Here is a 20,895-nt window from a genome sequence, read left to right as displayed (position 1 = left end):
TAAACAAACAAACAAACAAATAAAATTTTTAAAGAGGTAAAATAAAAGCAACATCCAAATGATCTAATACAAAGTATGTTGTTAAAGACGTCTGTGCACTCCCTGCATTTTGTAGGCACCAGCTCCTAACTGTGGCAGATAGTGCCCAACAAAGCTGGATGTGTAGATCAGAGAGCAGGGCAGGAAGGCAGGATGCCTGGGGAGAGGGAGTGAAGAGGGGGGCTGTTACCAAAGGAGAAGGCAATAGATGGGAAACAAGATAAGGAGGGAGGCCAGGAAGGTGAGAAGGAAGGAGTCCTCTTAGGTTGTTACTCCCTTCCCCCTGAAAAGATTAAAAAAAAAAAAAAATAGGAAAAATGGAAACCCTAGGATGCTAAAATGGGAATGAATGGAGAAGACAGTCAAACACTGAACAAAGGGCTACAGGAAGGTGTTGGAATTCCTGGCCACTCCTCCAACTACGTGACGTGCACTGTCCAGTAGCCAGGCAAGGTGTTTAGTCATTCCAGGGATTTCCGTCCTAGTAACCCATGTGCTGTGTGATCACGTAATCCCTGTGCATGTGTGGCATACCTACATAAGCCCATGTGTGCATGTGCAGGGGCGGGGGGGGGGGGGGATCCATAAAAAGCAGGTCACAGACTCCTCCCCTCTCTTCTTCCTCTCTCTCCATGCACAATCTTCCATAGGCCTAAGCACATTCCCCTCTGTTCCTTCTCTTAATCAACTCTTATAGTGGGGTTTGTTGTGCCTTCTGGCTTTTATCGTATGGTAGGTAAACAGTGCCGTTTAATGACTAACATTGCGCCAAATAATAACTAGCAGAAGGGAGAAGGCAATCTGTTGTCCTGGCTGCCCTGCTTCCTCTGCCCAGTGCACACTGCTCCTTCCCTGGCCTACAAAATCCTCTCTCCAAAACACTGTGGCTGCTCCTGGATGCTCAGTTATGTGTGTGCTATCAGAGCTGATCTCCCCAGGACTGTCCTTGGGCACTGAGGAATTTCTCAGTGGCAAGCAGAAGAAGCCAGGGCCTCAGGAACCCCTGGGAAGCAGAAATGAGAGGAAGATTCCTGAGGCAACATGAGCAGCTTCTGGCTACAGTCTACACCCCACTGTGGAGCATGCTCGGTCAGGTCTTCCTTCTAGCAAGTCCCTTATGGTACCAAATGCAAGAGCCCCCTATAGGATAATAGAGGAGGTACCTGCTGAGAAAGGTTCTTTATCCACCCACACTGCACTTCCAGGAAGATGGAATTCCCCCCTGTTTAAGAGTCTAGATACGGTGCTTGCTTTGGCAGCACATATACTAAAATTGGAAAGGTACAGAGAAGATTAGCATGGCCCCTGCGCAAGGATGACACGCAAATTCGTGGGGCATTCCATATTAAAAAAAAAAAAAAAAAGAGTCTAGATACCACTACATCTCCCGAGTACATCCCGCATACATCAGCTCAGTGAGCGCTAATGTGACCCCCCCCCCCCCCCCGGGGTAGACAAGTCAGCTTCTATTTTGTAACTTCTCTTTCTCACTCAATCCTTCCCCCTGTTTGTTTGTTTTTGTTTTTGTTTTAAAACAGGGACTCTCATAGCCCAGGCTGGCCTCAAATTCAACATATGGATGAGGGTAGCCTCCAACTTCTAATCTTCCTGCCTCTACCTCCTGAGTGCTAGATGACAGGATTTTAGTGGTGCTGGGGATGGAACCCAGGGCTTTGGGCATGCTTGTGGCATCCTCAGCCCCCAATCCTTCTTCCATAAGAGAAACAGTAACTGTCCCCCAACCTAAGCCTCAAGGGGATGTTGGAAAGAGATCCTGAGACAGTGCCAAAAACAAACCAGGATCAGTGAGATGGTTTGTTTGACTCTCATTTTTTTATTTTCAAGACAGGGTTTCTCTATGTAGCCCAGGCTGTCCTGGAACTCAGTCTGCAGAACAGGCTGGCCGAGAACTCAGAGATCTACCTGCCTCTGCCTCCTGAGTACTGGATTAAAGGGATGTACCACCACTGTCTGGCTTCCTTCCTTCTTTCCTTCTTTCCTTCCTTCCTTCCTTCCTTCCTTCCTTCCTTCCTTCCTTCCTTCCTCCCTCCCTCCCTCCCTCCCTCCCTCCCTCCCTCTCTCCCTCCCTCTCTCCCTCCCTTCCTCCCTGCTTTTAATAATTTAACTCTACTTTTCTTTAACCCACTCAAAAAATGTTTCTGATGTGGAGGTCTCCTTGGTGCTCCTTGTGCTGTTGTATGAGGTGGGTGTGCGCACACACCCTCCTCCACAAACTATGGGCAAACAGCACTAGGAAGAAGCTACAGTTGGACCTCCTACAAAGAGTTTGAACCAATAGTCCAATCCTGGGTGGGTGGTCTTTCTAGTTCCTTTGGCAAAAACTGACTTGGCGATGCACTGTGGGTGTCAGAGGTGCCGCACACTTCCTGACTGACAGAACAACCCTGCCTATGCCTCAGGCCCAGGGTGGCAGTGTCAGTGGGAGGAGCAACCGAGTTTCACTTCCTAGCGAGTCAGAGCCTCAGCCACAGCAGGCTCCTGTCTCACTGAGGAGCTGTGTGTCCCGCATTGGAGGCCATCTCTCTCTCCAGCACCTGGCAGGGGGTCAACAATCAGAAGCAAAGGGACGAATGGGCAGAGCAGAACTTCTGGGCAGGAACATGAGTACCGAGGATCCCTCAGAGCTGTGGGGTCAGTCGGATGGAGGAGCAGATCTGCTCCAGGACTTGGGGTAAGAGCTGTTTCTTAGTGAGTGTGACTTGCCATGTCCACGTTCACTTCGATCAGTGAGTGTTTCCAGTATGTCTCTCCCCTCTGCGCCCCCAGTCTTCTTCCTGGCTCTTCTGTTGATTTGTGGGAGCGTCCCTTTGGGGAGGAGGGTGCGGATGCATTCTAAGAGTGTAACTTTAAGTTATTTTCTAGACCTGAAAATGATGAGATTGAGAAAAATGAGACAGAAACCCACTGCTGGGCATCCTTTCGCAGTTGGGCCAGAAGGCGGGATGTGTGAGCAGAAATGCCTGGTTTCTTTGGTAGCGTTCTGGCTTACCATTAACGCGAGGTGAAGAGTTCGGAGTGCCGCCTCCTGGCAGTGAGGGTATCACTGGCTCCATAAACAGAAAGGCCACAGTGCTCTGAGTAAAAGGGATTTTTTTTTTTTTCTAGAGAAGGAAGTTTGTGCAGCAATCTGGTTTATATGGTTCTTTCTTTTGACATGGCTCTTGTGAGCTCTTGCATAGACGTGTAGAGACAAGGTAAAGGCAGCACAGCCTTTTAGTCAACCACAGTCCAAAACCAAGGGAGTGACAGTTCCAATATGGATAGGTCTGTAAGTTTAGGTTAGGTGAGACCATCAGAAGGGAGCCGGACCACACTGCTCATCAGGACATTTAGTCAAGAAGAAAGGGTTCCTTAGAGAGGATGGGGCACCCACACACTGTGCTTCCCAGGAGAGGGGAAGCTGGACTTGCTGTCTGTGTAAGCAGCTGGAATTCCTCATCGCTGATGACATAAGACCTGCTGTCATCTTGCGAAGGACAAGAGTGAGCACCAAAGGGTTTAAACCCTGTCCTTATCAGCCACATCAGTGACATAACAAAGCTGAGCTGCACCTGCCAGAGACTCCACCCTCCTCTGAAGATGGGTTGAAATCTCTGTCTACACTGCACAGATTGTATTTTTTTGTGTTACGCTACTGTAAAAGTTCTCACAGCACTTGGCTGGCTCAGCACGTAAATAAAGGTGCTTGAGGCTAAGCCTGATAACCTGAGTTCTTTCCCTGGAACCCATGTGGTGGAAAGAGAGAGCCGACTCCACAGAGTTGTCCTCTGTCCTCCACCTGAGTGGCCTGGCAGGCAGGTACCCACATACTCATTCACACACACACACACACACACACACACACACACACACACACACACACACACACACCATGTACACCTACAATAACGAAATTTTAAAAATTTAAAAATAGCTCTCAAAAACTCTTTAGAGTCAAAGCTAAGGCCTGAGCTGAGACCTGCACCCTCATTTGGCAAACCAGATTTGACAGCTAAGATTTTCAATAAAGGAAGTTCCTTATGTGGCCACCAGAGTCCCAGAATCTCTTTGTGACTCTCCAAATCTGAAAGAGAAGAGGTAAGGGCTCCTGTGAGAGTATCCAAACCGAGATTAGAGGCAAGCAGCCTTACTGACCAGCTCATAAGGCACTGTAACTGTTTTCTGCCCCCTCGGCCCACTGAAGGAAGAGGCCTCAAAGGAGAAGTCAGGCCCAGAAAACAGTTAACGCTGTCTCTTTAATTAAACAAATCCTAAAAGCAGGTTCTATGCTTCAGCACTCTGAGCACACACAGAGGACACAATTGAAACCTGACTGTGTATCTGTGCCCGGCACTGATGCAGATCTTGGGACAGAATGATGCCACTGCAGGTGAACCACAGGCTTCCCTCCCTGGGCAAAGAGCACACACCTGAAATTAAGTTCGGAGGGCCCAAAGGAAGTGCTGCATTTGGGTCCAGACTTCCCAATTACAGAAGACCTGGACATTTTCTTGAATGCCAAGAGTTTGGTTTCAGGAACAACGTAAACTTCAGTAGAAGAAAGTGTTCTAGAGCATGGGTCTCAACCTTCTCTGTGCACAAGACAGACAGGGACATTTTTATTTGTTTTTTTTTTTTAATTATTATTCTTGCTTTTATGCCTGACACAAGGTCTCAAGTAGCAGCTTCCCATTTGAGGTAACTGAGGATGACTTGAATTTCTTGGTCTTCCTGACTCTGCTTCCCAAGGGCTGGGATTACGGGTGTATAGCACCGCACTTCAGTTTATGCAGGGCTTCCTTCTAGTATTCGAGCCATGAACTCTACCAACTCAGTCACTTCTTTGGCCTTTGTTTGGTTTCAATTCTTGGTGCCCAGGCCATGCATGGCACAAAAAATGTCTGTCTCTTGGGTCAACGCTTCCTTCCTCTACAAGTCTCTAAAGCAGGACTGGAATTGAGAATCAAGGTACACAATGTACATTCTCTGAAGTGTTAAGTACAGTTTTATCATTTATTTTAATTCTGGTAGGCATGCCCCTAAATCTTAAAATCACTAATAAGTTCTGGCGTTCTGTTTGGGAGTATGGGACCTTGTGGCTAATAACTCCACTGAGGTGCATTTTACTCATAAATTCACCCATTTCAACTTTAAGGGTGTGATTGTCACTAGAGTCAATGTTAGCGTGTTTTCATCTCTCTGAAAACCAGTAAGGAACACAGTTCATGTAAACATAATCAATGGTCCACCTGGATGGGAAACAAAGAAAGCCTTGATTTCTAGAATTGCCTTATTTCCAGACACTGGCCAGTTGGAGCTATTTGCTCTACCAATAAACAGATAAAACTGCTGGTGATTTAAGCTCCATCCTGCAACACTGAATATTTAATCACTAGCAGAAGCCAACCCTTGCCCCTGGCACACCAGTGATCGGCTTCTCATAAGAGATAATGAAAGAATCTTGGCAAGGACCTGTTGCCTCTGGCTGGATTCTGGGTATAAATGAAACTCAGTCTTTGAACCTTTAATCCACTTTGGTGATGCATGATCTGTACCAAGCCTCCAGAATAATCCAGTTTTTTCAAAGCTCCATTTTTTAAAAAATGATTTTTTTAATGGATAGATAAAAGATGTCTAGGTTAATGACTTGAATTTTAAAATTATTTCAATGGGCTACTTCAGTTGTTAGATTTTTGTTGTTGTTATTTTGTTTTGTGCAATGCCAGGGATGAAACCAGGGTGGTGGGGAACCCCCAGGGTATCCCATGCTTGAGAGGGGGTGGCTGTGTGGAAAGTCAGTCACACCCAGGCGCTGCTTCCACGTGGAGAGTTTATTATAATAGAGAGATGAAAAGCAAGATAGGAAAGAGAGAGACAAGGAAGAAAGAGAAGGGAGAGAAAGCAGAAGTATGCACACCTCGTGGGGGGGAGAGAAAGAGAGAGAGAGAGAGAGAGAGAGAGAGAGAGAGAGAGAGAGAGAGTGTTTCCTTAAAATGAGTCTTTTTACTTCACTATGCAGGGCAGCCCCAAGGGGTGAGATATCAAGGGGCGGGTCAGAATATTAACATAGAGGCCTTGTGTATTATATAGATGTAAAGAGATAATTTAGTGGAGGTATACACACATAGAAAGGGGTGGGGGATTAACCTTGTTTCTTTGGTTCCTATTTTTGTTCAGGCTCTGGAATATGTAAATACTGTGAGTTGAACCCAGAACTGCAGCAAATCCACCCCTGGCCCTGCCAGAACACACAGGACTTTAGCAGAACACTGGCTGCACAGTCTCTAAGAGAGACTTGGACCCCATCAAGCCACTCAGCTCCATTTTATTGCCAGTCAAAAGCACTTACTTTCCTCTTCAATGCATCAGTGAGCTGAAAACAAAGCTCTGTTTGTTGTAGAGGTGCTGGAACAGAGCAGGCCCAGGGAGTGAGCAAGGCAGGGGCTGGCTCTGTGAGACCAGCTAGGTCCACTCCTCCGCTTCCCAAACCGAGAGGTGGGGGTGGGTCAGGCACTAAGAAGCTCGGCACTCAGGCCACCCAGCTACAGCTCGGGCCTGCGTCCAACACCCCAACAAGGCCCAGGGCCCAGGACCACGGCATTGTTGGCACTCGCAGGGCAAGGAGTGGTGTTGGGCGAGCCTGTGTCCAGTTTTCCAGGTCTTATTTGATAAGGGATTATAACCCAACCACAGACAGGCCTATGGAGAGCATGGACAGAGGAGCAGTCAGGACACACTTCAGGTCCACCAGGACACACAGGCACAGGGGAAAGGGTGGAGGAGTACTGTGGGTCTTTTATGTAAGGTTCAAAGACAGATCTAAGGAAAATCTCCAGATAAGTCTCAGAGCTTTTAATTGACAATAAGGCAGACAGATCCGGCTATCAAAGGAAGGTGACCCCGGAAGGACAGCTGTTGGCATAGCAACTTGTGCTGACAAAGATGAAAACCTCTGCAGAGGTTAAGATGAAGGTAGGCTAAGCTTCTCTATGAAACCTTGTCTGGAAATTCAAAAATAGGAATGCCCTCTTCGTCGATCCTACTGGTAAGAAAGAGGAGAGGCCTACTGTTGTGTTCTTTCTAAGAGTCCCTGGAATTCCCACTTCCAGCAGCCAGGAATGTCCCATCCCCTCTCCTCAGGGAGTTCATGGCCACTACTCCCTAGCCTCAGGCAAATTACACAAGCATTAAGACTCAGACCTGGGAGTTGGCTGATTTCAGTCTGAAGCCAATACAGTGGTCCTTCCCAGAGTAACTTAAAGCAAAAGCAAAGATCTGATTCTTTGTTGGGTGGTCATGGCGCAGGCCTTTAATCCTAGCACTGGGGAGGCAGAGGCAGGTGGCTCTCTGTGAGTTCGAGGCCAGCCTGGGCTACCAAGTAAGTCCCAGGAAAGGCACAAAGCTACACAGGGAAACCATGTCTCGAAAAACAAAACAAAAAAGATCTGATTCTTTAAAAATAAGTGTTTGCACACACAGATACATTCTCTCCAAGGACTGTCATTTTAATGAGGATGAATCAGTTTGGGAGACCTAACCAGTGCAAAGCTGACACCATAGGTTATGATGTAACTCTTAGCTTCTGGAACTAGATGGCCCACTGTACAGAGAAAAGGGGATTTTTTTTTTTTTTAATGACAGTTCCCCTGTCCTTAAAAATATTTGATTTGCAAAGTGGGGAGTGCGTGTGAATACTCTCAGCACCTGGGATGCTGAGGCAGGAGGATCTGGGAGTTTGAAGCCAGCCTGAGCTTCTGAGGCTGTGTCTTAAAAAAGGAAGGGAGGAGGAAAACAGAACCTTTGTTGTCTCTCACATGTAAGAGAAAGTCAGAGGCTGGCAAAAACCACAACAACAACCAGAAGGTCAGCTTTTTAGTAAAGGGACAGGTGACACCTAATTTTGGCTTCACTACTTCACTACAACTACTCATATGTGCTACTGTTGCACTAAACAAACTTAAGAAACACACACACACACACACACACACACACACACACACACACACAAACACACAGCTTGATAGTACTCAAACCAAACATTGGCTATGGACAGCGGCACATGGACTTTATATTCAATTCTCTCTCTCACACACACACACACACACACACACACACACACACACACACTTTTCCCTAACCATTTCAAACTGTTCAGCCATCCTTGGCTCTCAGTCCACACAAAATGAATGGTTGGCAGAGCTGACCCTTGGCTGGCAGTTTGCTGGCCCAGGAAATACAAGATGATAAATACAATGAATCCCCATTACCAGGCTTTACAGGCCCTCACTCTGGCCTCCCTGAACACACTTATTCCAGCTTCACATGTAAGGAGTCTCAGGACCTGAGCAATCCAGCTGGCTAAAATTCCAGAAATGTCTAGGTCCAAGCACATGCTTATTTTACAAACCAGGTAGCTTCCCTTTTGTGACAGGCATTAGCCGTGCAGACCTACTATGCACCAACACTATGCCATTCTCACACATTGCTGCATTGAGCCTTCACAACCTCACAGTGCAGTATTAGGCAAGTGTTAGGCATTCTTTTTATAGATAGAAGTGGGGACTTTCAAAGCCAAGTGTACTGACAGGGTTGCAGATGTAAGCAGTAGGGCTGAGGAGGTGAGGAGGGGATTAGCCACAGCTAATGGACTCCCACTGTGCATTGCTGCCTTGTTGAGCCTACCAACTAAACAATGATGGCAACCATTCATTCTTGCAGGCTTCCCACTCACAATAGTCTTATGGCCTTTGCCTGTAGGAACTCAGTTAATTCACATATTACTGGTGTTACCCACGTGAGAAAGTGCCCAGGTTTACAAAACCCACATGCTTGACCACAAAGACAACTTCCTAATTTTTCTCAAACTTCTGCCTTTTCACTAGAAGGGTACACTTTTTGGTGCACATATGGACTAAAGGAAAAAGAAAGTTCTAGAACTGTTACAAATCGGCACAACTTACTATAAAAGGTTGGGTCAGCTCTTTGTCTGCTTCACAATAGATAGGCCATATGGACAGGCCAATATCCCAAGGAGCCAGAACCTTACTGAATTCTGTGTGTGTTCAATTTCCTGGGCTAGGAAACAGAAACAAAACCAGAACAGGCTAAGAACATTGTCAAGTGAGAAGTGTCAACAGAGATGTGACACCCGAAGAGTGACAGGGCTCGTCCTTCTGTGGACTCTTCTGAAATCTTGAATTCTAAAAGTGGAAGGTGGTTCTTCCATGGCTGTTTGTGGCTGTGTAAGTAGTGAACTGTCTGGGACGTTTGGGCTCAGGCTAGGTTCCTCTTGAGCCATGTTCTTCTTTTCCTCCCATGGGTGGTTTCCTTCCACGTACACATTTGGAACGCTGCCCCACAGGTTCCTCACACTGGGAGGGGCTGCTTTGCTGCATTCTCTGAGTCCATCTGTTGAACGAGGACATTGTGCAGGGCTGGGAGGATGTGCAAGGGAAACGTGGCCTGTGCAGAAGCAAAGTGCACCCTGTGCAAGAGCACGCAGCCATGTGGGCTGAGGGCTTTACACTGCCTGTCCCTGTGAGGACACAATGTGGCCCTGGATGTTTATCAGCTGAGTAAGAAAATAGAGCACTTTATAGGGGTGGGAGAGGATGGGGGTATCATGAGTAAAGAGGTAAAGCAGATAAGACTGGAGCGCTAAGGCATCCCAGGCTCCCCTGGAGATCAGCATTCAGTCTGGCTTGCTCTAGCAAAGCAACCACCTGGCTGCTGTGGAATTTCACGTTCAGAACCAGTCCCGTGAGTTTGCTTTTTAAACCCTGACTTAATTCCTGGCTCAGACAGTAACCTTTTCATCGGCCAGCTCATGCTCCCTGCTACACACTTGCCTGGAGCCCAGCTTGGTCTTAGCACCACCCCTTGCTCTCCTCCAGTTGCTCTGCCACAGATACCCCCTCGCCCCGACTCAACCCAAGCCCTACCGCCTAGTGTCTGACTAAGTTATCTGTACTCTAAACGATTTGCACTTTTAAAATGCATGCATGTAGCCATTTATTTTATATTGGCATGAGAATTACATGAAAGAATGCTGTGTTTTGGAGACACACCTGGAATTACATAGGCCTGACAAATCATGATTGAAGGAGACCTCCAAACAATGGGGGCTTCCTCCCAGACCCTGGGTTAGGCACAAACTGCACACTAATACCTGTTTTCACAGAGAGATCCTTTATTAAGAGGGAAAGAAGAGTTAAGATGGCTGCTTTCTGACTCACACATAACCTCTTCTTTCTTCTCTGTTTGCTTGAGTGCTGTATATTTTTCTAAAGTGGCCTGGGCTTGGATTACTGTTCCTATTGTTCTGATTTACACTTGTGCCTTTCACATTTTGGGTTGATAGTTGACACTTTGCAGGTGTCGGCACTATTGTGTTCAGGGGTTAGGTCACCTACTTCTGTAGCTGGAGTTTTCCTGGTCCTGCCTGGCCCACGGTCAGGACAAATCTCTCTCACCTGCCAGATCCACAGCCGCTCAGACCCAATCAAGTAAACACAGAGTTTCTTACAAACTGTATGGCCGTGCAGGCTTCTTGCTAACTGTCCTTATATCTTGATCAAGCCATTTCTATTCATCTGTGAGTTGCCACGTGGCTCATGGCTTACCGGTGTCTTAACATCTGCTTCTCATCATGGCAGCTGGCAGTGTCTCTCTGACTCAGCCTTCCCCTTCCCAGAATTCTCTTCCCTCCTTGTCCTGCCTATACTTCCTGCCTGGCTACTGGCCAATTTGTGTTTTATTTATTAACCAACCAGAGCAACACATTTAACATACAGACCATCCCACAGCATACTTCACCCCTCCTTTTGGAAGAGTGCCCTCTGGGAGCAGGACTGTAGGCCATTCATTTACCTTTTTTTTAAAAAATATGTATTTATTTTGTGTATATGAATATTTTATTTTCATTTATACCAGAAGAGGGCATCAGATCCCATTACAGATGGTTGTGAGCCACCACATGGTTGCCGGGAATTAAACTCAGGACCTCTAGAAGAACAACCAGTTCTCTTAACTGCTGAGCCATCTCCCCAGCCCTCATTTACCTTTTCCATATGCGCTTTCAAAGAATGGGTGAATTGGTGTTTGTCTACTCAAAGCCAAGACTAGAACTCAATGACTTCAGTCTAGTGCTGTCATACCCTACTTCCATCCAAGGTGTTTTCTTGGTGAACTAAACCGATACAGTTGGAACCATGCAGGAGAAGAGACAGAATAAGGACCTACCTGCCCATAACATTCCTTGAGGTTGAGGGTTCTTTCCCATACCCACAAGAGTAGGTTGCCACTGGTAAGCATAGTCCTAAAACAGCTAACCCTGAACCAGTGCTTTCTGAGGGACATACCAGTGAGCAGAGCAAGTACACAATCAATTTAATTTCCCTCTGAGACAGAGCCTTCTGAGGGAACCTTGGGTTTGGGATCCCTGACGAGTCAGTCTAAGCATCTTCAAGTTCCTAACCACAGAATGTTTTCCCCAATGCACACTAAGCATTTTCTGTGTCACACCTTTTGGAGAATGATGCTCTAATATTGCCGGATGCCTTGGGGACCAAACACAAGGAACTTGCAGTGATGGAATGCAATGTCCACCCCTCTCTCCAGTTAGTGTCTGTGTCCTTCAGCTGCTCCCAATACCTGTGAATCTGTCGCAGGGTCTGCGCTGTGTTTTCTGTCTCTGTCATCTAGATGACTGGGTCCATGTGTCTCCAAGTCACTACTTACTGTTCTTGACTGTGCATAACACACATACTTCTGCCCTGTTGTGTGAGCTGTGGGAACGAGTGGTCTCTATCTCCTTCTCTACTCCTCCCTTTCTCTTTCTCCCTTTCTTCAATCTCTTCCCTGCTTTGATTCCATTTGGAGGTCGGTCCTGACGAGAGAAGCCGCCTCCCCCCTTTTCCATTCATTTTTTCCTTCATCTTTTGAGATTTGCGTTCACTATGTAACCTAGCCTGGCGTTGAAATCCTAATCCTCCTGTCTCACTCCTATGCCTGCTGGGATTACTGGCCTACACACCATGCCCTGCTGGATCTCTGTCTCTTTGACTCCTGTGTCTCTCAGTCTTTGCACCTCTTCCTCTATCTGTCTCTGTGTTTCCATCTCCCGGAACTTCCGGTCTCATTCCTCATCCTCCAATAACAGGTTGATCCTGTGGCTTTCGTTGCTAGGTATTTGCATGCTGTACCTCTGCTGTCACCCATGTCTGTTTCCTAAAGCCTGGGACAACCAGCCTCATCATCTAGTAGGATGTATAAGTGGGACATTTAGAGCAGTGACATGGAAAGTCCCAGCCATGCTGATTCCATCACCAAAAACTCCCTGCTGGAAAGACCGTGGGGAGACTCAGCCTCCCCCGGACAGTGTGCTGCACCTACCTGAGCTGTTTTTGAACTTCCTCAACCCTGTGTATTGCTTCTGCTTGCCTCTCTCTACTTGAGAAGTTAAATTCAACCCTGAGGGTGTGTGCATTCACATGCTTCTATAGGCAAGACCATCTTGTCTTGGGCATAGCCTGACTGTAATACCAAGTGCGGCACTGAGAGCGCTTGAGCTAAATAAGAGACGTCTTTATCCTACGCTGACACTTTCTGATGACAGAGAGCGCCCAAGAGCTTTGCCTTTCACATGGTTGAAGCATCCAGCACTGACTCTATGTACAAATGAACACAAATGAAATCAATGCCCAAGCGATTCAATGGAACAACTCAGGAGCGAAGGTCAGATCAACCCAAGTGAAGACAGCTTGGATTGGGAAAGGCCACTGGAGACCTCTCATGTTTTGTCACCACTGTGTTCACAGGGAATGTGAAGCCGAACTGTGGGTTCCACCACAAATCTGTGCCTTGGCTTTAGAGAAGGAGAGTGATATAACATTACACATTTGTTGTTTGGGGTCTTAGGACCTCAGTGGGTGCCAGTGTCATTCAAGAGTGAAAACAATTCTGAAACAGAAGAAAGAAAATTGTTGAGTACTTATGTTCAACCCCAGAGCCTTTTATCGACTTTCCTATAACCAGGGGTTTCTATACCTGCTTTTGGTTCCAATGTATGTCCCTTTATAACTCTAGACAGAATCCAAGTTCCAGGTCACTGGTGTTTGCCAGGAAGGGGGGATGTGACTAAATATATTAATAATCCATAGGCATGGGTTGATAAGAAATTTTCTCACCAAGAAATCAGTACTCTAGGGCTGAGGGTGTTGTTTAGATGTAGAGCACTTACCTAACATGTGCGAGGCCCTGGGTTCAACCCCCAGTATTGCCAGGAAGGAAGGTGGGAGGGAGGAAAAAGGGGAAAATATACCTTAAATGAGTATGCAAACCAGCAGTTTTTATAATACTATTTTGCATTACTCCCTAACATGGACCCTGTGCTTCAGCTAGGCATTCTGCTGTCCATATGTGCCAGACATAAATTGACCCCAATGTCTTTGCTTGTGTGCTTCCTCTTGAGATATCCTTTCTCTCACTACCAAATAAAGCAAATATCCATTCTTAAGCCCAGACCACATTCATCTTCCTTCATGAAGCTTCCCTGAATCTTTCCTACCTTCCATGAGATCCAGAACCAGATGACATTAAGATGTCAGCCATGTGGGATTTCAGACTGTGCTAACCTGTAGATCCTTCTTGACTTTCCATACTGAAACCCATGTAGTACTTTGCCTTGCTCTTTTCTCCTAACACCAAACAGGAAACTCAAGCCATTAGGATTAGGGCTCCAAAAGTGAATGAAACTTCTTAGGATCAAGGGTCTTTCACATTCATGTTTCTTGAGTAGTAAGGCTTTGTATTGATCTCCAAACAACTCATTAGTGGTCTGGTAGTGAATTTAGTGGTTTATATAAATATTTGTTCAAAATAAATATAAAAATATTGAAGTAAATAGCATATAGAAGGTTATTTTTTTTTCTTGTAAAATTTCCTTTTGGGGTATGCTTTATTTTATAGGTTTTTTTTTTTTAAAGGGTTTCATTGTGTAGCCTTGGCTGTCCTAGAACTCACTCTGTAGACCAGGCTGTCCTTGAACTCACAGAGAACTGCCTGCCTCACACCACCTGGCTTGAGTATGCTTTTAACATATATACATAGGTGTGTGTGTGTGTGTGTATGTGTGTGTGTGTGTACATGCAATGACACATACCATGTGTTATTTCAAAAGTTTTAAAGTCTGCTCTTCAAAGACATAGCATAAATGAGACATAAACTTAGACCAGCAAATTGAAATAATACAGTCCAAGGGACAAAGAACCTTGGTGTTTTCAGCATGCTGGAGCAGTCTCCTGGAAGGTTCCAGGATGAAAAGGCACTGGGATGAAGGCAGGAGGGGCTGCATTGAAGACAAACTTTCTGGATCCAGCTTGCCTGTGTTCTCTGTGGTTGCATTTATTTCCTGCACCTCACTGAGAGGCAGCTATGAAAACTATTTAGTGGGTGGGTGTTTCCTAATTTGCTACTGTCTCATGGAAGAGATAACACCGCTGTTTCCTTCAAGGTCAATTGCCAGCTCTGTTATTCTTATAACCCCAGTGTGAATGTGCTGTTCAAGTCTGATTCGTCTATGCTCTGCTAATGCTGTTGACCTTGAGACACAACTATGAAAATGTATAAGCTGTAGGGATTAAAGGCGGCTGTAACACATTGCTTCTGAAACACTATGACCAGTAGTAGTTTCTTGACCTTATTTCTTTAGAGAAAGTAAGACCAAGACTTGAAGTAAGAAAATAAACCTTCTAAACTGCATAGTCTTTTACTACCAGCGGTTAGGAGACTGTGAGGCCTGTTAGTGATATATAATTTAGTAAAGCTTGTGGCTTGTTCACTTTTGCAAAAGTTAAGGAATTGGGGGAAATGTATACCAGAAGATAACATCTCAATATATGAAAATAAGGTTTTTCTCTCTGGATATTGTGACTCACCATCTTGACGTGTGGCAACCTGAAGTTTCTACTGGCAGGTGACCACACAGTTCCTAAACTAAACCAGCTGGAGCAGCTGGAGCCACTGAGGAAGGAATTGCAGTGAAAGCATGGTGTCTTCTCACAGCATGCTCTCTCTGCTCCCCACATGCTCGGGTCCAAGATGGATGCTCATTAGTTTATGTTTTCTTCTAACCTTGCCCACTAGTCAACTGATTTCTTACTGCACTTCATTCAAGTACCAGTCTTGCAGAGAAAAATGACAAAGGGGAGCTATTTCCCACAGCAGGCTCTGTGTGAGCTCCCTCATGCAGTTCTGAAGAGATAGGAGCAAGCTTGGGCCACCTTGTGTGTGCCCCACAGCAAGACCAGACAAACACGATGCTGCTCCATCGGGTGCATCAGAACTTAGCTTTTAGATAGAATTCAAAATGCAAAACCTAAAAGGTACTCGGAGGAGATGAGGGCTCTGGGTGACAAAGGAAACAAGAGCCTGTGATAAAAAGAGAAGTAAAAGGTGATGGACAGACAGAGAAGGGAATACATTCCAGGCACTTTCAGTGACTGGGAGATGTATATAGCAACTTCCTTCCACAATCTCACGTACGCTCTTTACTGCTCAGGCTGACACTTGATGCCACAGCCACATCACAACAGATGCCTGTGCTGTTGACAAAAAGGTGTTCCTTCAGATGCCTCCTTAACACCATTTACCTCATCATGCTGGCATTATCTGAATGACTGGCCATCTGTGCCTCACCAGCACCAGCACCCTGGGACTGGAGATCCCTGCAGTTGGCAACTGCTTCTAGTACCTTGCTTTCTGTTATCTGAAGTAAATGGAAATGCTACAAATTAGAATCAGGAAAGTATACGGCAGCGAGCACGTGCTAGGTACAGCTGAGTGAATCTCACTGCTTTGTGACAGTGACTAACCTCCTGAGTACTGCTGTGGTTCATGGGTAATAACATGAGGAGTTCTCACTGCTGACCTGTGGTGTACAGCTTTTGTTACTCTGACTTTGGATAAAACAGAGCTGAGGTTCACACTGGGGAAACAAATTGCCCAAAGTCTTGCTTCGAGTGAATGGCATCACCTGGATTGGGAGCCAGGCAACGTGACTCCACCAGTTACCACACTGCACTGCCACATGATGTGCTTAAAGACCAAGTGAAGGACCTGTCACTAGGAGAAAGGTCCAAGGTGCAGAGCCATGGCCCAGAGTGTTCTTATCCCTGTAGATTAGGGAGTGGTGATTGAGGGCCAGAATCGAATGCTAGCTAACATCATGGGCTATTGCTGAGGAGACACAGTTATGTGGTAAACTGTCTCATGGAGAAAGAAACAGGGAAACTGAGGCTCAAGGATAAGAAAAGGGCTTTGTTTTTCTTACTGTCTTCTTCCAGCCACATATATGTATTACCTTCTCTAAACCACAAAGATCAATTAAAAACACAAGCACATGAAAAGATCAATCTGAATCCTCTTGGGACTTTCCCAGCTCCTCAGATATTCGTCAACTTGAAACAGTGTTTGACTTGACAGGCTAATGCTCACTGTGAAACACCAGGGTTCTTTGTGTCCAACTTCATTTTTCTCATGACGATGGACTGTAGGGCAGTTTGGTTTCTCCCGGTGAAACTGTCCTGCACTTGGGAAAGAGTGACAGAGGACAGAAGAAAGGGAAACTGGCCAATGCTCTTGTGGCTGTTCTATTATTGTTACTTCTTTTTCCACTGTCACATTTGTGTGTATATACACATGCCTGCATGGGTGTGGACACAGGTTTACGTTGGGGAGGAGTACATGGGAATGTGGAGGCCTAGTTGATGTTGGGAGTCATTCTCCATAGCTCTTCCACCTTACCCGTTGAGGCAGGCGTCTCTCAATCAAACCCAGAGCTTGTGGGTATGGCTAGTCTTGTGAGCAAACTTGCTCTGGAGATCCCCTCTCTGTCTTCCCAGGCCATAATTACAGACAAACTCTGGTCCTCGTGCCATCTCTTAGGCCTCTGTTATGGCTATTTTAACTTGGGCTTTTTAAACAACACTATTAATTTGCTAGGCTGCCTTACAATGGGTGGTTTGGTGAAGAGTAATCCTCTGTTTCACAGCTTTGAGGGCTAGAAGTTCCAAACCGAGGCTGGCTCCTTCTTGGTCACACAGCATTCTCCTTCCTGTATAGAAATATCTCCTCTAGCTCTCCTTTTTACAGGAGGATCCCAACCACACTGGACTGTAGCAGGAATCTTAACAGGTCTTATTAATAAAATCAAACCTGAGGCCAGGTATTGGGGTGAATGCTGGAAGATCAGAGAAGCCAAACAGGCCACAGCTACCTCACCTCGCCAATTCCTCAGTTGGTCTTGTTTCCTCAGACTGGAAGCTTCTGTGTCCTCATCTAGATGGGTCTCAGCTGAACTGTGCTGCTTAAAAGCCTGAATGCTTAGCCAACCAAATACTTAGCCAACCAAATGCTTCTAGTTTCTGGTCTTCATGCCTTATATATCTTTCTACTTTCTGCCGTCACTCCCTGCGATTAAAGGCTCACTTCTTGGGATTAAAGTCGAGTATCACCATGCCTAGCTGTTTCCAATGTGGCCTTGAACTCAGAGATCCAGAGGTATTTCTGTCTCTGGAATGCTAGGATTAAAGGCATGTGCTACCACTGCCTATCCTCATGTTTAATATTGTGGCCGTCCTGTTCTCTGACCCCAGGTAAGTTTATTAGCGTGTGCAATATTTTGGGGAACACAATACCACCACACTGGATTGAGTCCATCTGACTTGCCTCATTTTCACTTCTCTCCTAATAGGGTCACATTCTTAAGAACTGAAGGTTAGGATGGTGTGGGAGCTGTCAGAACATAACCAGCCTCTATCACACTGCTAAGGACCACTTCCATCCCTCACACTCATCCAGGGGCTTCGTTGTCCTCGTGCTGGGACTGAGAGCTGGGTCTCTGGCATCCTTAAGATGGAAAAGATTGCTAGTTAATCTCTGAGAGGAAACTCCAGAGAAGGGTTACTCATGGCTCATCCCGAAGGAAAGTACTCTTCTGTTCTTCCTAGGTGGTATCATGGCAACCTCACACGCCATGCAGCTGAGGCTCTTCTCCTCTCCAATGGACGTGATGGGAGCTACCTGCTAAGAGACAGCAATGAGCAGGCCGGACTCTATTCGCTCTCTGTGAGGTAGGTGCTTAAGGACTTGGTAGAGTTCAGTCCCATCTGTCACTTGTTTACTTTACAGTACTCACACTGCCAGACAACAAACACTCCCTGATTCCTGTTGAGTCACCAGATTAAAGGATTTAAAACTCTGAATAATAAGACCGGAAAGATCTTCCCAGGGCTGGAGAGATGGCTCCAGGGTTGAGAGCACTGAACTCTTGAAAAGGACTCAAGTTTCGTTCCTAGCATCCATGCCAGGTAGTTCACAATGGCCCATAACTCAAGCTTCAAGGAGATCTCATAGATCTACATGGGCACTTGCACGTACAGGAACACACACACACACACACACACACACACACACACACACACACACACCTTCCTTGTTCCATTCACTAGCAGGAAAACTTGGGAATTATTTCATCTCAACCTGTCACTGGACACATGAAGACCCTGAAACTCGAAGTGGTGGGTGGTCTTGCTTGACTCAATGAACAATGATAACAGCGCTGCCGTCCAAGTTCCTGGACTGGGCTCCTTTTTGCTATTCCTTCCTTGCCTGGAAAAGCCAGAATGATTTGTAACCATGAGTTTTCATAGTCACAGACTCGAGTAGACAATGTGAAACTTAACAGTTTTTCTATGGACTCCATTTCCCTAAGTGGTGAGTTAATCTAGTTCCTCTGAGTTAGTGCACCTGGCTTGCAGTCTTCAGCCCTGCCCTGGTGCTCTGGCTCCTTTTCTTGGGTTCTTGTAGCTTTTCTTGGGCATGCACACGAAGGCTCTACACATTTTCCTGGGCCACTAATAATGGCCATTGTATGACTCCACAAATCCCAGAACCCTTGGAGGAAGTCAGGAGTTCCCTTCACAGTGAAGTCCCTCAAGCCCGGGTGGTCCTCCACTTCTCCCCTCCCTGTGGGACCCTGGCTTCCTTGAACTCTCTGGATGGCGGTAGCTGTACCCCTGCTGCTGTCTGGATCTCCTTTCCATCCACTGAAGCCATTCTTGTGTATTTGCTTTGGGGTTTTGTTTTTGAATCCCTTCCACTCTCTTCCTCCCCTCTCTCTGACTGGAAATGAAACTGGATGAGAAAACAAGAAAGTATTTCCCAGGTTGCAGAGACAGTTCGGTTGATAAAGTACATTCCTTGAAAGCATGAGAACCTGAGCATGGACCCCAAAACCGAAAAAGAGAGGATGGAAAAAATGGAGGGAGGGAGGAGTCAGAAAGTCCCATTGCTATGGAAACAGACACTGCTTACTGGTGAGCCAGCCTACTCTACTTTGTGAGTTCTCAGTCAGAGGTGGATGATGTATGGATGTAAAGGTACAATAACCAAGGCTGGCCTCCAGCCTTCACATACACATACGCAGACATGCACAGGAACGTGCACGTATAGTGTACATTCATGCGTGCACACATACAACTTAACACAAAAAAACAGTATTTCCCTAAACAGCTGTGGACAGGCTTCTGTGAGCTCAAGCACAAAGAATTAGCATTACTTTTCCTCTCTTTAGACTAGGAACCTTTGGTGTTCATCTTCTATACGACATAACAACTTACCAGAAAATATAGCAGCTTAAAACAACACAAATGGATTATGCCACTGTTCTTGCATATATTAAAGTCCAGGCCTAGCATGGGTGGGTTCCCTATTCAAATTCTGCCAGCCTGAAATAAAGATGTCAGCTGCAGCTGGGGCTCCCTCTGGAACTCAGCGTCTCCTCATCACTTCCTCCTTGCCTGTTATGCTTTCCTTTTGTCTCCTTGCTGTGGTAGTGCTGGGGTCCCTGTGCTCCTAGCGGCCACTCAAGGACCATTGTTAACTGACAGGTGCCACTTTAGATCATGCGATGTGGCCCGCATGGACAGTACACAGCATGAATGTTAGCTGCCTTTCTGGCAGCCAGAGCTTATCTCTCTGATGTCCTCTTCTGTGGACACAGAGAATTCTGCTTCACAGAGCTCATGTGAAGAGGTCAGGCCCACACAGAGACTCTTCCTATTTTTAAGATGAACCAATTTAAAGATGTAACGATGCACAAAATCTCTTCACAACTCTATCTAGATGAGTTTTTACCTGGATAATTGGGATATGCACTCCATGGGCTTAGATTTGGGGCATCTAAGAATGCTGCCTGCCACACCTTCTGTTCCCTGGCAGTGAATCTACATGCCTATTTGAAGGGGAAAGGCAGAGATAGGTAGAGGATGAGGGACAATTTGGGCAGCTGGGGGCAGGGGTATATTTACTAATACTTTGATGTTACCCTGGCAAGTTTTCATAATAAATGTTCTAAATAACAGTACTAGAGGCTAGAGTAATAGCTCAGTCAGTAATAGCTAAGTCTATGCAAGAAAGAGTAACTGAGTTTGACTCCCAGCACCCATGCAAAAAACTGAGCATGTTAGTATGTGCTTATGATCCCAGAACTAGGGAGGAAGACACAGAAGTATCCCTGGGGCTCACTGGCCACAGCCAGCCTTGCTGAATCCATTAACCCCAGGTTCAGTGAGAGACCTTGCCTCAAAAAATCCAGGCAGAAAACTCATGAGAAATGACACCTGAGGTTAACCCCTGGCTTACACAAACACTTACATGTGTTTAGGCACACATGAGAATACGTGTACCTTTACACAAAGAAAAAGAATAAAGAATAGGGACACCAAAACTACTACTCCAAGATGGAGTGCTGTTTTAGTGGGGAGAAGATTCTGGCTTTCTCTTATCGACAGCAAA

General features: G+C 46.1%; 1 protein-coding gene and 1 non-coding gene across 2 annotated transcripts in view; both read left to right on the top strand.

The window, feature by feature from the left end:
* Nucleotides 1-1,282: 1,282 nt before the first annotated feature.
* LOC118586516 lies at nt 1,283-1,389 on the top strand. Its single transcript, XR_004945384.1, has one exon. It is a non-coding gene; the product is annotated as a U6 spliceosomal RNA (small nuclear RNA).
* A 1,095-nt stretch (nt 1,390-2,484) lies between these two features.
* Dapp1 (dual adaptor of phosphotyrosine and 3-phosphoinositides 1) overlaps nt 2,485-20,895 on the top strand; it is a 48,582-nt gene continuing 30,171 nt past the window's right edge. The window contains exons 1-2 of the mRNA XM_036191469.1: nt 2,485-2,731; nt 18,048-18,170. Of these exons, the coding sequence (XP_036047362.1) occupies nt 2,631-2,731; nt 18,048-18,170 (224 nt within the window). The 5' untranslated portion in view covers nt 2,485-2,630. The remainder of the gene's footprint in view (nt 2,732-18,047; nt 18,171-20,895) is intronic.

Source organism: Onychomys torridus, chromosome 6 (genome assembly GCF_903995425.1).
Source record: "Onychomys torridus chromosome 6, mOncTor1.1, whole genome shotgun sequence".
NCBI lineage: Eukaryota > Metazoa > Chordata > Mammalia > Rodentia > Cricetidae > Onychomys > Onychomys torridus.
This window is presented reverse-complemented; position numbering and strand designations above follow the sequence as displayed.